Source organism: Thermobia domestica, chromosome 4 (genome assembly GCF_964235325.1).
Source record: "Thermobia domestica chromosome 4, izTheDome1.hap1.1, whole genome shotgun sequence".
NCBI lineage: Eukaryota > Metazoa > Arthropoda > Insecta > Zygentoma > Lepismatidae > Thermobia > Thermobia domestica.
This window is the reverse complement of record NC_137457.1, coordinates 323,301,399-323,320,156: the sequence shown is the minus strand read 5'-3', so window position 1 is coordinate 323,320,156 and position 18,758 is coordinate 323,301,399. Positions and strand designations below refer to the sequence as shown.

Sequence of the window (18,758 nt, the reverse complement as noted above, 5' to 3'; positions counted from 1 at the left end):
TTGAGTTTAACGTCCCGTTTAGCAGCGAGGCTATATGAGACGTGGACCTACTGATTAACGTGGAATCCGAACCACATGAGCTCCCGCCGGGAATCGAACCCGTGTCTCCCACGCCAAAGGTGCGTACGCTAACCGCTTAGCCACGAAGGAGCTCAAAAAACTCCAAAAGTATGGGACCAACCGTAGTAGGGTCAAGACGTTACTTAGGAACTAGTATGTGTCCTATCCAAATATTCATGTTTCAGAATCGCGCGGTACTTCCGCAACAATTTTTATAGAGGAAGTTGGTGAGTGCTTCAAATTATATGCCCGTAGCCAAACTCCCTCTATAAAATTTGATGCGTGAGTACCTTAGGATTCTGAAAAATGTATTTTTGGATAACGCACATATTAGTTCCTAAGCGAAGTCTTGACCCGACTACGGTAAGTCCAATAGTTTTGGGGCTATGGACCTTTAAAGTTCATTTTTTTTATGTTTTCGGCAGCCTGTAACTAAGAAAGGAAGCATTTGTGCACCCAATAATTTATGTCTTATCTTGGTGTCAGGAATCATCCCTCCCAAACGTTATCGGTGTTGTTTTCAAACACTGTATATATATCATAATAAGGTGCTGTGATTTGTATTCCAAGCATTAGCCAACCAAAAGTAAAATCCGAATCTTTGGACTTCACATTTTTCCGAAATGACATGTTTCTCGTATTTATTAGAACTTTTCTGCTAATTTGGCTTGATTATTTGCCAGAGTTCGTATACATTTGACACACCTTGTACGAAGTCAGTTCTAAATTTAATACAGAAACTGACAAGCCAGTTTCAATCACTACTAACCTTCAACAGAATTTCCGAAGATATTCATGAATAAAATCCACGCGTTACTTGTCGATTTGCGCTTTAATTCTGAATAGTGAACACAGTAAACGAATAACTGATAAAAATATAAGTCTAATAAGGTAAAGTTAGGGATAGCTATAAATATTCAGGGTTCCCACTTATTTAGCAAGCACGAATTCCTTGACTTTTTCAAATATATATTAGTGATGGGAACAAAAAACAGTTTTACGTTAAAATTTGTCAAAAAACCGTTTTTTCACCTAAACCGGTTGTCGGTTTTCTAAACCAATTACCGTTTTGACCGGTATCGGCATATTGACTTTACGGCATTGTAACATGCGTCGAAAACACATATGAAAGAAGCTTAAAAACAACTGTTTATGTTGTAAACGGATCCAGTTTTCGGAGAACTACGAAACTCTATTCTGGTGAGAAACCGAACCGGGTTTTGGAGAAAACCGAAATGTCGGTTTTTCAGATTTCGTTTTTTCTAGAAACCTGTTTTTCCCATCCCTAGTATATATATATATATATATATATATATATATATATATATATATATATATATATATATATATATATATATATATATATATTTCAATCAAGGGATTCCTCATCTATTAGGGATTGTAAATGTACGTACTCAGGGTGTCTACTAAAGTTCCAAAATGAAATTTCGTGACTTTTTTGTGACCTTTTCTTTACCAAACCATACAATTTTGTAACATTCTCAAGAGCGAATTTAGGTGCGAATTTGTCCGAATTTTCATGCAAGTGATAGAAGCGTGCTTTGTTTGCAATTTGGAAGCTTTAAAAGCCGACTACCGACATTTTTGGTGGTGAATTTCGACGTTTTACACAACAAATTTTTTCAACCTGTACTTATATTTGTACAGGTTTAAAAAATTCGTGACCCAAAAGCTAAATTTCCTGAGTTTCATGACCATTTTCTGATTTCATGACTTTCGTGACCGATAGACAACCCGGTACTGTATATGTGTGTGTAGTTACAGAAATTTTGCAAAACAAACTATTTTGTAAAATATTTCCAACCAAATAGCCGGGTAAGAAAAAAAAAAAAAAAAAAAAAACAAATAGCCGGGTAAGGAATATATATATATATATATATATATGGGAAGTGAAAATCTGTACTTAAAATTCCTGGACTTTTCCAGTTTTTTTCTGCTTTTCATGAAATTCTTTGACTTTTTTCAGGCCGTTTTACGAGTGAGTTGAATTCCCTGACTTTTCCAGGTTTCCCAGGGAACCCTGATATTATATATCTTAAGATACCCGCTTCCCTACAAGCTTGTGAGGCAAACCAATAAAGCTTTGAACAGAATAGCATCATCATCGGTACCTTCACTTGCAGTCAAGCTCATAACAGGGAGGCAGACACCTTAAGGTTCTTCCACTTTCCCTGTCATCCCTATTTTCACTCTCATTGTGTTTATTGTTTTCAGAACGATTTCAGAATTAGAGCAAATATTTAACAAATAATACGTCAATTTTATTCAAAAGTTACTACGAATTTTTTTCTCCCGAAGCCAGTTGTGATTACTATTTGCTCTTTGCTGTTATGATTCTTACTAGCAGCAGTTTTACCTCTGAGAAACTTCTCATACTAGTAGCATGCACTAAAAGAGCGACTAACAATCTCAGTTTATCTCTGAGAAACTTCTCACACCGGTAACATACAATAACAGAGAATAATAATCTCAATTTATCTCTAAAAAAGACTTCTCATACTGATAGCTTACTCTAAAAGAGCGAATAATAATCTCAGTTTATTTCCGAGAAACTTTTCACATAGATAGTATACACTAAAAAGAGCGAATAATAATTTCAGTTTATCTCTGAGAATTGTAAATTTTCTATTGGCAACCCACATTACAAAAGAAACACTGGTGCAATGACACAGTCAAAATAGTTAAGTACAGTACACACACATGTGCAACATTAAGTGTGCCTCTGCATTGTGTGTTTTAACACAAGTTTTGCAATAAAAATTGAATCTAGTAATAATTTTGCGCTCTTGTTGAACAGAAAGCAAAGTGTGATTTTGAATCCTCTACAAACACAAACAGAAATCACCTTACAGAAAATACGTGAAACAAAATAAGTTGCTTCCCAACATACGCCATAACACTTTCGGTATAGCGAGAGAACTTGAGGTGCCGCCAACAGATTGTCCCCATTTCTTTCTTTTTTTTTTTTTTTCTTTCTTTCCAAAAACAAGTGAGAAAGAGAGAGAGAGAGATTCCACACGAAATATACTGAATCATAAACAGCTTACCCGTGAGTTGGTTCCTTGACCATTACATACAATATCATCACGATCCTCGCTTGTATTGTAAAACAAGCTAGCACTTTGTTTTGGTACCTATGGAAAAGAGTAGGTAAAAGGAATTTTTACGCATTAATATATAGCCCTAATTAATTCATATCTCAAGAGCTCCGAGATGGCTTCAGTAAACATTTTTTGTATAAAATAAAACACAAATTCTGACCAAGGCATATACTATTTAAGAGGTCCCATTACGGCGAAATTAAAATACCGCTAATTTTACAGTAATTATGTGATATCTTCAAATAGATAAAATATAATCGAAATGTGGAACAAGTGCGCTGCAGACAATATTATTTTACATGAGATACCGTTATCGCGACTCACTTATCTGCTTTCGATTTCCAGCCATTTAGAAAATCGGCATTTATTTTTGCGTTTATAAATGGCTACAAACGGAAAGCTACTAGGTGGCGCGTCACAATAGTATCTCATACAAAGTAATATTGTCTAGAGCGCTCTTGTTCCACATTTCGATTATATTTTATCTATTTGAAGATATCACTTAATTACTGTAAAATTAGCGGTAATTTAATTTCGCAGGGATTAGGCCTCTTAATAACTAATATCGTTACACTTTCAGCAAAATATGTGTGCCATCATCAAACACATTATGTTTTAAAATTCCCTTATTTAACTGAGCGAGAATCGAACCCAGGACCCGCAACTTGTAAAACCGACACTTGAGCCACTACTCTAAGATAATGTGTCTGATGAAGGCAAAGATACCTTACCGAAACTGTAAAACGACATTAATTATTAAATAGTATATGCTTTAGTCAGAATTTTTCTTTCATTGTATACAAGAAGTTCGAAAGCTATAATGAGTGGTGTTCAAAAATTAAGTTTCATTGATTTCCGTCAAGTTATTCGCAGAGGCTCAGTATACTGAGTGACCCATACTAGGATTTATATACTCTCATTTGACTAGCGTTGCACGAGACATTCACTGTACTTACGGCTGCGTACGTTAAACCAAGCCTTACCTTTTTTAGTTGAAGTTTTTTCCTAGATTATTTACCAAACGCGATTATTATAAAAGTATATAATATTTTAATAAATTTATATTTAATTAAGATTAGTTAAAATAGTTTGTTAAGAATTTCCTTGAAAGAAGCAAAGTGACATCTGGAAATGGTTAAAAGGTTTAAAAGAAGGACAAAGTGAAAAAACTTATACATTAATATCCATTAATATACATTAATATGCATTAAAATTGTTAAAACACAAGATAAAGATATGTAAGCGAAGCTGTTTCATCACCATATTACGGTTTTCTTTTCTTTTCTTTTTTTTTTTTTTTGTTTGTTTGTTTACCTGAGACTAGCATCAACATTTTATTAAGTTCTTTATTCAGTTATTCTATGATCTTTAACTTATCTATTCAGACTAGTTCCTGTTTTATATAGTGGGATTATTACCTTTACAATATCTGTATTTAAAACATAAATTTTAGTACTGCTAAACGGATTCTGATTACTTTCAGTTTCCGTACCCCTAACTTATTCCTTTAATGTTACATTTATACAGCGGGCTTGCAATATACAATTTCTCGCAACTAAGTACAGTGACTTCAGATAATGCAAAACCACGCTCAGAAATTCTAATCATTATTTTACTTACAGATTCCTTTAATTTTTGAATTTTCTTTACTCTTCCAAGCTTTCGACTCTCCTCTGGAGTCTTGGTCATGGAGGTTAAAAACAGGAAGAAAAAGAATAGGAACATCAAGGAATAAAAATGGAACGGACTTCTGTTGATCACTGACATACTTGACAACGTGTTTCCGTACAACACAGCTCTTCCTTTGTTAAGTCCGTTCCATTTCTATTCCTTGATGTTTCTATTCTTTTTGTTCCTGTTTTTAATTTCCGTGCCCAAGACTCCAGGGAGAGTCGAAAGCTTGGAAGAGTAAAGAAAATTCAGGAATTACAGAAATCTGAAAGTAGAATGATAAGTGCAGTGAATTTCTATTCACCCAAAAGAAGTTTCAGTGCAGTTCTGACTATAATTAAAGAGAAAACTACTTAATGTGACATTATGTTTTTGTTAGCTAGTGCTGTTGACAAGTAATTTAAAATCTTTTTGAAACCACCCTGTATATTCCTTTTCAAAACATCCCGTTGAATGAAACTCATAATGGGGAAAAAGAAGGCAACTGGACCGAGAATTGAATTCAGCTTTTTTTTTGGTTTACCATGTTGGTGCGTTATAACCCATGCACCACCCGATCAGTCTCCTGATGAGCTACAAATATATTCTTGAGAACATGCAGATCATACACTATACTATAATTAATATTATGCCTGGATAACTGTGTCTACGAGTATAAACACGAAGTTGTACAAGCAAACAGTCTATGTGATCGGAATGCGTGAACACCAACTTTCCGAGAGAGTGTATGGCCAGTCTGAAGACTGATCGGATATTGTAATGGTTAGGTTAGCACATCGAAACAATAAGCTATAGATGAATTTGCTTCTTCATCTCTTATTACTCTTTGAATTTCATTTCTTTTTCAGATGGTGGCAAGTCACTCCCTGCATACATAGTAAATACAGTGTGTTACAAAATTGTCTCACAATATTTTGGGAATTGTGTCACATCAAAATAAGAAAGAAGTTCATATGGACCTGTGCTCAAAAGTGGATAGTTTCGGAGTTATACGGTAGCGAAAACGTGAAATAAGTGAACTTGAAAAGATCATAGCTCACTACTATGTGACCTATCGTAGTCGGGTCAAGACATCACTAAGATATGGTAAGAGAGCTATCCAAATATTCATGTTTAAGAATGCTTCGGTATTTCCACACCAATGTTTAGAGAGGTAGGTGGAGAGTGATCAAGTATTCCCAAACAGCCTATCTAAAAATGATTGTGCAAGTACTGGAGGTTCTGAAAGTTGGGTATTTGGATAGTTCACATAATAGTTTCTCAGTGATGTCTTGAACCGCCAACGATCGGTCCTATATAGCAGCGTTTCCCAACCGGTGTGCCGCGAGGAAATCGAAACAAAATTATTAATTCTATAGCAACCAACTTGCAAAACATAGGAAAAAATGTACATTTTTGTATTTCACATTACTATGAATTTCTACCATGGAAAAATTACTATAATTGTAATATATTATTCTACATCTATTACTGTGTAGCAGACAGTATTTCGGCTCGTACACATTTCCACGTTTAGCTACTATGTTACGCTTCAATTGAGAGTCATACTAACACCGAGAAATGGAAGCACTTGTACGGTACAGGTCAAGTGAATGTTCGTAGAACACTCTTTCGCACGTGAATGACAGAACAACACTTTGTTCAACAGCTGTGTTTTGACTTCGACGCATTGCAAGCTGTGTGATTGCAATAATATGCACCGGTTTTGGTTAAAACAGTAAAGTTAAAAGTACAAGGCATTTGTTTGTTTGTTCGTTATTTAGTGATCTTCGTTCTTACTGAAAGGTTGGATACAGTTTTCGAAAAAGAAAGCGTATTTTTAAAAATCTGAGTTCTATATTTCATTACAACTAGTTGAACCTGCGCTCTCTACACAGCGCATCATTCGCATATGAGCATAAATCTCCTTATCATTCCTTACAACATCTGTACATGTCTCTTTACAGACACAAGTTAAAGACGTATTGATTAAAAAAAAAAAAAAAAAAAAAAAAAAAAAAAGCCAAGGGGTATCATAAAGGGGAGATTTTTCTGAATATCTCGCACCGTTTGCAAGATTTGAGTTTGCTTCCGGTTGGAGTTTCTAATTCATGTATGACCAGTGTTTTCTTTCTTCTTGCATGCATTATGTAATAAGCAAATATATTACATACAAAATTAATATAATGTCAGTTATATATGGTGTTCATTGGGCAAAACACTCCCAAAAAAAAGGTTCATCTTAGACTGGAGAAATGGTTATCCTTCCTTTTCCATTATTATTTGGCCATGAAACAAACGCCTGAGACATATACAACCTCTATATACAACAGTGTGGTGTTGGAATGTATAATGCTTAGGATGTGATGCGTCGAGTGGTTCGTAGTAGTTTGTTTTTAATTTCAACACTTCCAATGTACCCGTAAAAATGTAATAAAGAAATAATGGCCATGTTTTTTTTAAATATTCAATTAGAACTGGACAATCTACACGAAATTTGCAATCGATCAGTGAAAACGTCATCTTTCTAGAGCCTGTAGTTTCTGAGATCTCATTGTCGAAAGGATGGGCCGCAAACATATAAATGTAGTTTTAAAGAGCTCCAAAGATGGCAGCACAATTCATTTGCATTTATTTCGGAGAAGGCTTACCAAAGGCAAAGGCCTTTGAACAATAATTTAAAAGGATAAACTTTGTGAAAAATATTTCTTTAAGTAATTTATTTAAAGTACATTTTTTTAAAAAAAAAGTCTTTGTTATAAACGTGAAATCACAAATAACCGTAAATCAAAGGTTTGAAAGCTAAGGTTATAGGTTAGAGCTCGGTCGCTCTTAGTTGGTGCTGTAGCATTTTAATAGATAGATTGTGTTCTATTTTAAAACTAGAATAACAAATAAGCACAATGAATCAGCATAGGGGAAAACCAGTAATCGAGCTTTCATCTCTGTGAGGAGAACAGTAATCACAGAAAAAAAAACATGGTATTTTATAATTGCAAATAATAATAATAATATCTATGAGTGTGCCACGAGAATTGAAGTGACACCCGTAGTGTGCCGCAAGTTGAAAAAGGTTGGGAAACGCTGCTATATAGTAGTGGAGCTATGCACCTTTAAAGTTCATTTTTTGACGTTTTCAGCATTCTATAACTACGAAACTAGACACTTCTAACCATAGGTCCATATGAACTTTTTTCTTAGTTTGATGTGAGAAATTATTCTAAAAATATTGTGGGAGTTGCTAGCTTTTCCCAATGTGGAACAAAGTGCTTTGAGAAGTTATAACAGAAGTAGTAGAAGCTCTATTCAAATGATGGCGAACAAACGCTGTTTATTATTCAGTCAATCAGAAAAAAGATCACGTCATCCGTCTATCTAAACACAACAATATTATGTTTCAAGTTCAGACAAATATCTTCTAGTATTTTAGGGAAATTACGTAAGAGGGTAAGGATAACTATAAGTACGAATGATATTCTGTGTTCCTAAAAGGAAAACTTCTTTGAAATATAATACAATAACTACACATAAGAGTATATTTGATAGCTCTGCACTATTCCACGTCCTGTCATGTTGCTTGAAAACAGGGTTGGCAAAAATCATTGTTTTTATTGAAAAAAAAAACTGTTTTTTGGGGGGGTGGGTGGGGTTAAACCAGTTTTTTGGGGTTTAAATAATTTGCTCTATGCATTTGTATCACATATGGACAGAAGTAAGTTTGTTTCAATTTGGTGTTATTATGCAACAACCGGGTTGTGCTGGAAGGGGTGACATATAAGCTTAAAGCGGAGTCCAAACCGTTTCTTGACTTACATCCGAAACAAATTGTCCTCCATTTGAACTCGAAACCGGGACTAATTGGTCACAAATGTGATACGTCTGCCGATTCACTCAGGAAGGACTCCTGATACGTTGTACTGATCTTTATATACTTTTAATATAATTGTCAAATTGTCAAGAGGCATTTGAAAAGGACAAAAAGATAAACAGTAGCACAAGTGAAACCATTACACAGAATTACATATGGACAATTTCAAACTATTGCAGAGCACAGAAGAACTAATTAAGTCCAAGTTAGTTCACTAAAGAAATACAACGACTTAATTTGCATATCAGTAAGAAAAGTGAATAAAGATAAGAATTATTTGAGTCCACTTTGGCTCTGACCCATTTATACATAAATAGATACCAAAGATACTTCTGATTTCAGTAAATGCCTCTTGTGGGGTTTCTATGACCTTCCCTTCCGAAAAAAAAAAGTACGGTATTTCGATGTATTTTATCAATAGTAAACATTATTAAAGCGAAACAATATTGAGAATTTTTCTTTGATCGCAATTGCATAACAATAATAATAAACTCTTTGAGTAATGAATGGGGAATTTAGGTCTGAATATAATACGAATAATATGCGGGAGTGACACGCGATAACCCACAAATGTGTGTTTATCAAGATTTTGCGAACACTTAAACTTTTACGAACATTTTTCGTTTTTTTGGTTTAAGCCAGTTGGTTAAAAAAAAGCTTTAAACCACCTTGGTTTAAACCAGACAACCGTGCTTGAAAATCACATTCACGATCTCTTAATAACTGGCACGCTTCTTACATGTTGGGAAAACTTCTATGATGAATTACATCTCGACTACGGATATTTTTGTGATGTGTATGAGGGGTTTCAACTGTATTACATTGTATTGTATCTATTTAATCCTTATCGTAAGCATTCTTCACAGAGTGAACATACAAAGTGGACATGTCAAAAATATTACATGTATGCATCTTTACACACTGACATCTTGCGTACAGTATTTGGTTATTTGACTTAAATAGGATCGCAGCTTATCATTATTCTCATTTAGATATAATACAAAATATATACACGGTTTTTCAAAAAGAATATCGGAGTTTTAAGACTTTCTAATATTTATTACAATTAACTTACAATTATAAATAATACCTCAAATGATAGAGCAACTCATTTGTACGCACGCATGTGCATCCACTCTTCCTGTGTCTGCCGTTAGAAAGCGCTAGTAGCAAAGATGGTGACTAGTGAGGAGAAAGTTTTTTTTGTGTTTTACATTTTGCAAAATCTGGATCTGTAGTTACAATGCAACCGCCTGTGTGGAGAATTTTATGGAGACGCTTATAACTTAAGTCCTTATCGTTTGCAGTGTTTACAAACTCGTAAAGCCTACAGTTTACATACCAACTTTGCAAATGAAATGTTGCTGCATGACGATGAAGACTGTCCAGATCGTGTCGCCTTCAGTGACGAATTGACATTTTACCTAAGTGGCGATGTGAATACTCATAATGTTCGCATCTGGAGGTCAGCAAATCCCCACGAGATGTTACAGTTACAACGAGACTCCCCTAAATTAAATGTTTTTTGTGCTATATCCCGGTGGAAAGTTTATGAGCCTTTCTCACCTATAACTCGATATGTGCCGTGTGACGAATGGTACTCACATTGAACACTTGCAGCAAAAACTATTTGAATTGCTCTTTAATTTGATGTATTATTTATAATTGTACATTAAATGTAATAAATACTACAAAGTCTTAAACCTCGAAATTCATTTTGAAACACCGTGTATGCAAAACAAACATCTTAGGAGCATTAACTTATAAAACATTACATTACAGATTTTAATTTAATGAACTATACACATTTTTGTAACTTAATATTATTATTGATTCTAGACCTGACAGATATTCGTTTACCGAGTAGAATCAGTGCTCAAGTAGATAGTACTTACCTGCTCTATGGAAACTAATTCTTTTATTTCTTAAAGTGGAAAGAAGTCTGTTATAAACATTCAATGCCACAAGAAATATGATTTTCTTGTTTATTTTTAGACGTGAGGACTCTACATAAAGGTCCGACTTTTATTTTGTGTTATATAAATGAACACATGAACTGATCGAAAGTTGCCTGCACCTGCTTACCTTTCCTTAGAAATTTTATAAGTTGATTCACATATATAAACACGGAACAAATAAGACACTATGGGACTTAAACATGGATCAGCATTAAGTTCGAAAATTAGTTCCTGTCATAAACCTTAAAGCTCTATTCTCTAAAACGAATATGGAGTTTAGTAGTGCGGTAGATAACAAGAAAATTATACCAAACTTCAACATTGCATGAAAAATGCAAAATAAGTTGTGAGCAGAACATGTTGACCTGACACTATTTTCTAAAACCTTTAACATGTAACAGATTTGAGCCAGCTCGATGGATAATTTTTAAATGTGGATAACTAAATAACTCTATGGCTTATGGAACCCGGAGGTTCAATGCCGCGTTCATGAAAGCTCTCCACTGATTTCCATCCTTAGCCAATTGGATCCTATTTCTGAGCGATCCATCTTAATATTGTCCTCCCATCTCCGCCTAGATCTTCCTAATGGTCGTTTTCCGATAGGTCTTCCAGTCAAGACTATGAAAGCGTCCCTATTTTCTTCCATTCTAGCTACATGATCTTCCCACCTGAGCCTCCTAGACTTGATGACCCTAACAACGTTTGGAAAACTATAAATCAAGTACTTCCTCGTTATGAAGTTTCTGCTATTCACCATTCCCGTTCTTCTTTGGTTCGAATATTCGTCTCAGGATCCTGTTCTCAATACTTTCAGTCTATGCCCTTCCTTCAGAGTAAGCGACCATATTTTCAATCATACACAACAACAAGCATGATTATCGTCTTATATATTATTAGTTTCAAATTCATCGACAGAGTTCGAGACGACAAAAGATTCTAAACTGAATAATAACACGAATTTCCTGCTTTTAGTCGAAAAAAAAAAAATAAATCTTTCAGTTTTATGTACCACGGTTATGTCGGCTAGGCTAAAGGAGACGGCGATGATGAGAAATGAATGAATTGGTGGAATGAATAAAGTGGAAGGAAACATGAGAACCCCGAGAACCCACGTACACGGTGTTTGTCCATCACAAAGTGCACTTGGCGCAAGCTGGGATCGAACCAGGGACCCCACGCACCAGAGGTGAACCCTCTCATTCATTTCTCATCATCACCGCCGGCATAAGCATGGGACGTAAAACTTGAAGATTTCAATTTCAGATTTCAAGCAATACTGCAAGACTGCAATAACTGCAGAGCTATCGGAGACAAACTATGAGTATTATTGTACTAGATTTCAATCAGTTTTTAATTTTTAGACTAAGAATGCAGAAGTGCTTTCAACTATACAATGATACCTCTAGTTATTCTTAGCACTATGCACTTTCTTTAACATACCAGAAGTAGTTCCATACGAACTTGAAACATATTATTGGAGCTTTTGAAACTGAAGGATGGGAAGTATTGTTTTAACAATACCGTACTTTATCGCAATATACTAAAAACGATACTGATACTCAGATTTAGTTCTAAAAATTCGTTGCAACCATGTTTCATGATTCTGAAATATATCATTTCTAAAAACTTATACAGTTTGTAGAATTGCTTTGTTCTTAGTTTCACAGTTCTTAAAATAGAATGTTTCGAAGATCATTAGCTCTCACTTTACGTAATTTATAATTCTCAAATTTTGAGTTTTCCAACGTATATTAATGTGACATTTCTTGTTTATGGTGATCTAGATTTATTTGTGATTTTATTTTGTATCTGTCAGTTTTAAATAAACTGTATTCCTATCAATTCCAGTAAACCTACGATTTAACGGACCTCGAATTTAACACACAAAATTTAAGCAATGTAGCAAATATAGTTGGAAGAATAATAATTCGTGTGCAAGCACAGCTTCAAGCGTCGCTTCTCATCATTTCTTTCTGTTACTGTGTTTTGTAGCACGTGTTGAGTACACGTGGTTTCTACTGAACAGTAGCTAAACACTGGCGAGGATAATTCAAGTTAGAGCCTTTCCATTTCAACTGTACCCCTTCTGGCGCCACTGTCGATATGTGATTTCCCGTACCTCCCTCGAAAGAGAAGGGATAAGTTGCTGCGACCGACATCTCTCAATTGTTAGATGCGGAAGCGTTGCCACAATGAATTATTTCACAGACTTCGCTGTGGTCTGTCTTATTAGCCATTCTAAGTAGCCTACGATCTTCACTCCTCAAGAGCAAACAACTGAATGACAAATTGGAAACAGAGCTGAGGTCATTCACTTCTTTTCCCTAAGCAAAGGGACGGTTTCCTTCGTCAGAGGGCGGCGGGGTTGCGCCGAAGTATATTTCGCATAGTTTCCGAGGGCATAGGTAGAATAGACAGGCTCTACCAAGTTCTCACAAGGGAAGGTTCCACAAGTTATCGCTCAAATCTGATTGCCACATAACACATCTAATAGAACATGAAGAGAAGTTAAAATGAGCAAAATTTAAGGTGCTATGGCCCAGAACGATAGGACCTACGGGGCTTCAACATTTGAATATCCAAAATATTATATCATGGAAATATATATGTTTTAAGTAAATATCTTGAAAACCGTTAAAGAAATCAAAACAAAAGGTGCACAATATAATGAAAACAAAATGCCGTATCGAAAACCACAAACAGTGTTACCATAGATGAGGTAGTGTTGCCAATTCAGCATAAAAGTATTTTGTTTAAAATAGCACCATATACAAATGTGCACAGATTTAAAATGCATTATTATCACTAAACATAACAGTGACCTGTAGTGGTACAGTGTTGCACGCTGTTGGAGCTACGTGTGCTGAAAAATGTACACTGGAGAAGTCTGATATGTGGCAACAAAGGATAAAAAAGAACTCTGGGTCTCATATTATGAATTTAATTCAAATGCATAACAACACCCATAGTATAACATAGCAAAAGGTCAGTAGTGTCACAAAGATTGATGAATTTGAAAAACGAAATTGAGTGATGTCATTTTCACATCCTGTGTCAGCACCTAAGCTATATAGAACGGGACCTACAGCGTAAAGTCGGATCCGAACTACTATGAAAGACGAAAGATGACAACTAAGGTGAAAAGTATAACAAAAACCTCTATGTACGAGGCGGGATTGGAACCTGTAATCCCTAATAACAGGGTGTCTACTAAAATTCCAAAATGAAATTTCGTGACTTTTTCGTGACCTTTTCTTCACCAAATCATAAAATTTCCTAACATTTTCAAGTGCAAATTTGGGTGCGAATTAGGCCGAATTTTCATCCATGCGATAGAAACGTACTTTGCTTGCGATTTGGTAGCGTCCAAAGCCGACCACTGACATTTTTGGTGGTGAATTATGACGTGTTATAGAACGAAATTTTCCAATCTGTTATTACATTTGTACAGTTTTAAAAAATCGTGACCCAAAAGCTAAATTTCGTGACTTTTTTGTGACTTCCATGACCGTTTTTTGATTTCGTGACTTTTTCGTGACTTTCGTGATCGATAGACACCCTGTAATAAGTCGGTAGCTAGCCGGGCCGATTAAAAACAACGAAATGAGGTAGTACTAAAATAATTATATTTCCAATGTGAATATTGTTTTATTACAGTGTACAGTAACATAATCATATGATGTGTAGGTGAGAATGTAAAAGAATATGTCACTTAACACGAAAGACCTAAACCAAAATATTACTCTACCAAATCTGGATAAGATAATTTGCAAAAGTAGTTTACAGAATTACGGAACACGGGTTTCTTTCCTCGCGTGTAACATTTTGTTTTCGCGAGTTGTCTGCTTATTCACCGAGGCTACGGAAGTGTAATGTACATCCCTCACTTTTTTCTAATGCATTCCTTTATTATTCTCTGTTGCCACATATCAGACTTCTCCACTGTACATTTTCAGCACACGTAGTTCCAATAATGCGAAACACTACCATTACACTTCACAGTTATGTTTAGTGATAATAATGCATTTTAAATCTGTGCACATTTGTATATGGTGCTATTTCACACAAAATACTTTATGCTGAGTTGGCAACACTGCCTCATCTATGGCAACTCTGTCGTTTTCGATACGACATTTTGTTGTCATTATATTATGCACCTTTTGTTTTGATTGCTTTAACGGATTTCAAGATATTTACTTAATTTTTTTCCCCACTCAGATGCAACTTTCTGATTCGGAAACTCCCCAGTTAACAGGTTAAGAGACGACATTCAACGGAATAACAAATGGAACTAGAAACTTTTTCTCATTTTAATAGCAGTTGCAACGAGTTTTTTTTTTTCTTCTTGTTACTAATACGGTAATTTACATTAAATATTTTATATTATACAGCACAAGTATAATATCCTACCGTATTTACAATATACAGAGGCTGTTTCTGATCTATGGTGACGAAATTACACACCTTGTGCTGCACCACCATGCGGATAGCGAAGGAAGCTGCCAGACTATTGATTGTGCGTGACAGGTGTGATAAGTGCATATCGAGACAAATGCCGACGAAAATAAGTGCTTAATGGGAGGGCTACGTAACTGTCCTTTCCGACGTGAACTACGGTTATAGTGCCATTATCAAACCGTGAAAGGAGCGTGGATTCACTATGTCCAACCAGAATTTTAGGAACGATAAAAAAAAAAAAAAAAAAAAAAAAAAAAAAAAAAAAAAAAAAAAAAAAATCTTGGCCAATAGTTTTTGGATCAGGGGCCACAAAATTTTAGAACAACCCCTAAACTTTTTTTTTTTTTTTTTAATATATGGAATAAGCACATTATACTGAGTTAAGTGATAGTTTGAGTTCGGCTATACTACATGTAGTTCTTCAGATATAAGCCCTACAAGAAAATTTTTTATTGGAATATACTGGATCTTTTGATCCAAAAACAGGGTGTCTACTAAAATCCAAAATAAAATTTCGTGACTTTTCCGTGGCCTCTTCTTTACCAAATCATAAAATTTCGTGACATTCTTAAGAGCGAATTTGGGTGCGAATTAGGCCGAATTTTCATGCATGCGATAGAAGCGTGCTTTGCTTGCGATTTGGTAGCGTCTGAAGTCGACCGTAGACATTCTTAGTGGTGAATTTTGATGTGTTACTGAAAAAAAAAAAAAAAAAATCCAATCTGTACTTATATTTGTACAAAAAAACGTGACCCAAAAGCTAAATTTCGTGACTTTTTCTTGACTTCCATGACCGTTTTCTGATTTCGTGACTTTTTCGTGACCGATAGACACTGAAAAATGACATGTCACGTGTGTTGAAAGGGACAGGTAAGGCAAGGCGAGGGATGATTCCAATGGGCAGAAACAGGCCAACGTTCGGTCTGCCACTAACCGCACACGAGATAGAATTCGAGAAGTCGGGACTCTGGTCACCAGGGAAAATCTACCCACACAAAGAAGTATCGCGAATCGGCTACAGACATCCCTGAAGAAAATGCACACTATCATTTACTGCGATCTGAGGTTGGTAAAGCGGCGGAAGGGGCGTGTTCATAAGCTCTTGCCAAAACACATCAAGGAACGTTTCACCAACTGTAGACAGTTGTATGAGGGGTACCTGGTCGAGGAAAAGTGGAAATTTGTTGTAATATTGGACGAGGAATATGACTGTCACAAGCCACATGCAATTTTTTTTTATTGATCGACAGGTGGGAGGGATTTTCAAAGATGGTTCACTGAATGTAAGGAAAGTTGTGGCACAGGTTTCATGATCATTATTGGATACTCGTAACAGGGCAATTAACCATACATCGTGTAGCCAAAAATACGAAGGTGAATTTGGAACATTATCAGGCTAACGTCCTGACACCCATTTATCGCCATGAGATACCCCATTTCTACAGTAGGGACAAGAATCGTGTGTCGGTGCATCCAAACAAAGCGTCAAGTCACACATTTCACTCAACATGTCTCTTCCTCCAACAAATGGCAACATAATCTGAAATCCGTGCCATTCCATTCACAGACATCGCAGTGAAGTTCCCTGAAGCGTCACCGATAGACTTTTGCGCCTTCGGCTTCCTGAAACAAGCCTTGTCTCAAGGAAACCCCGCACCGTTAAAGAGCTATTGCAATCCTGTCACGAGGAGTGGCTGCGGCTTGATATGCCTACACTGCGTGCCATTTTCCTACAGTTGAAACTTCTCTGTCGGGCAATTGCCCAGATGCAGAGCCATCAAATAGAGCACTCTCGATGGTGGCGGCATGGGTTCTTTTACGGTAAGTGCAGTTTGAAATCGTCACCATAGACTGGAAACAACTTCTGTATAAGCGCTCCCCTAAAAATGTATGTTGGTTTTGAGAACGCATTTTGCCTTCCCTAATTCCCCGATCGCCGGGGGACGTCATCCCTCATATGGCACCTTTGGTTTGCTGTTTCCTGAAGATACCCCAAATTCGATTTAGAGAATTTTTGCCTTAAAACAGCCACAATAATGGTTCAGTTTTTTTACATGTACTCATGCTGTCATGCTTTGTCACTAATATGGCTACAATATTGATTTCAGCCTCATTTTATCTATATCTGATTTTCTGAAATGTATAAAGTAATTTCCCTGACCCAAAATTCGTTAGGAAATAAGGCCTACCAGTGGCTACCTGGTAGGAAATAAGGCCTAAGACCTACCCTCCTTATATGTGACGCGCTAAAATGGCCATAAATGCCGAAAAAGCTTAGAAATATAGTTTCTAATTCTAACCCTAATCTTTAAGAATTTTAGCTTTACATTTAGGAGGAAGAGGGAAACGCTGTGCATATAATCGAGTGAATACCGTATTTTATATACTGTTCAATTCACAATTCGCGATTTTATGGACACCTTTTCCCCCCCCATTTAGTCCGATAAATTAAGGTTTACTATATCTTTTATATTTCGCTAATTATACTCAGTCAAATATTATCCCAAATGTAGCTATAATTTTTCTTACATTGTCCATACTGAATTCTGTCCTCGCTTACTTAATTGTTATGGTGTTGTGGTTATGCTATGGAACTTTGATCTTAAGGTTGGTGTAAAGGGACAAGTTTTGCCAATAGATGTCACTACAGTCTTCGTATCTCTCTCATGTATTTTTTAACCTTCACAAAAAATTACAATCTCTCTTACAAATTTCAACCTAGAGGCTTCAAATTTTTGGAGAAGGAACTTCATAACCTATCAAAGGCAACAATCCGTGCCGATTTCTTATTTAGAATTTTCTTCATTGTTGAAACAGTTATGTTGTTAAAGGTTTGGATATCCCTTTCAACAATTAAGCCATTTCAACAATGAAGAAAATTCTAAATAAAAAATCGGCACGGATTGTTGTCTTCGATAGGTTATGAAGTTCCTTTTCTAAGAATTTGAAATCTCTAGGTTGAAATTTGTAAGAGAAATCGTGAATTTTCGTGAATGGTAAAAAATACATGAGAGAGATACGAAGATTGTAGTGACATCTATTGGTAAAACTTGTTCCTTTAAACTAACCTTAATTCTTCAATTTGTCTTTTGTTTTGTTGCAGATAGATCATGGCCGCTCCATTAGAAGTTTGCACCAAAGAGAAACAACGAGCAGTGATCCGGTTTTTGTGGTCGAAAGTATTTCACGGGCCGCAATCCATCAAAGAACTTTCGGCACAATACGGGAACAGTGTCTCGCTGCAACGGAGTGTTTACGAATGAACTGAAAATTTTTTGACCGTAGATGGTCGTCCGGTTCCCTCCTCGTGCGTTAACACTTGTGCGACCATTTTTGAATTTTTCAATCGATTCCTAGACACTGTTCCCGTATTGTGCCGAAAGTCTTTGATGAATTGCGGCTCCCTGATACACTTTCCGACCACACAAACCGAATCATTGCTCGTTGTTCCTCTTTAGTGCAGACTTCTTCTAATGGAGAGGCCATGATCTATCTGCAACAAAAGGAAAAGAAATGGAGAAATTAGCATCAAACTTTCATAGCACGACCACAACAGCATAACAATAAAATAAACGACGACAGACGTCAGTACTAACAATTTAAGAAACGTTATAGCTACATTGCGTATAACTTTTGACT

The 18,758-nt window shown here is 35.8% G+C and overlaps 1 protein-coding gene across 5 annotated transcripts in view; it reads right to left on the bottom strand.

Moving 5' to 3' along the window:
* Nhe3 (Na[+]/H[+] hydrogen exchanger 3) overlaps positions 1–18,758 on the bottom strand; it is a 205,988-nt gene that overhangs the window by 53,731 nt on the left and 133,499 nt on the right. For 2 of the 5 annotated variants that reach the window (XM_081756703.1, XM_081756704.1), the window contains exon 13: positions 3,129–3,215. The exons of the other annotated variants lie outside the window; for them this stretch is intronic. In XM_081756703.1, the coding sequence (XP_081612829.1) occupies positions 3,129–3,215 (87 nt within the window). The remainder of the gene's footprint in view (positions 1–3,128; positions 3,216–18,758) is intronic. 5 annotated transcript variants of the gene reach the window in all.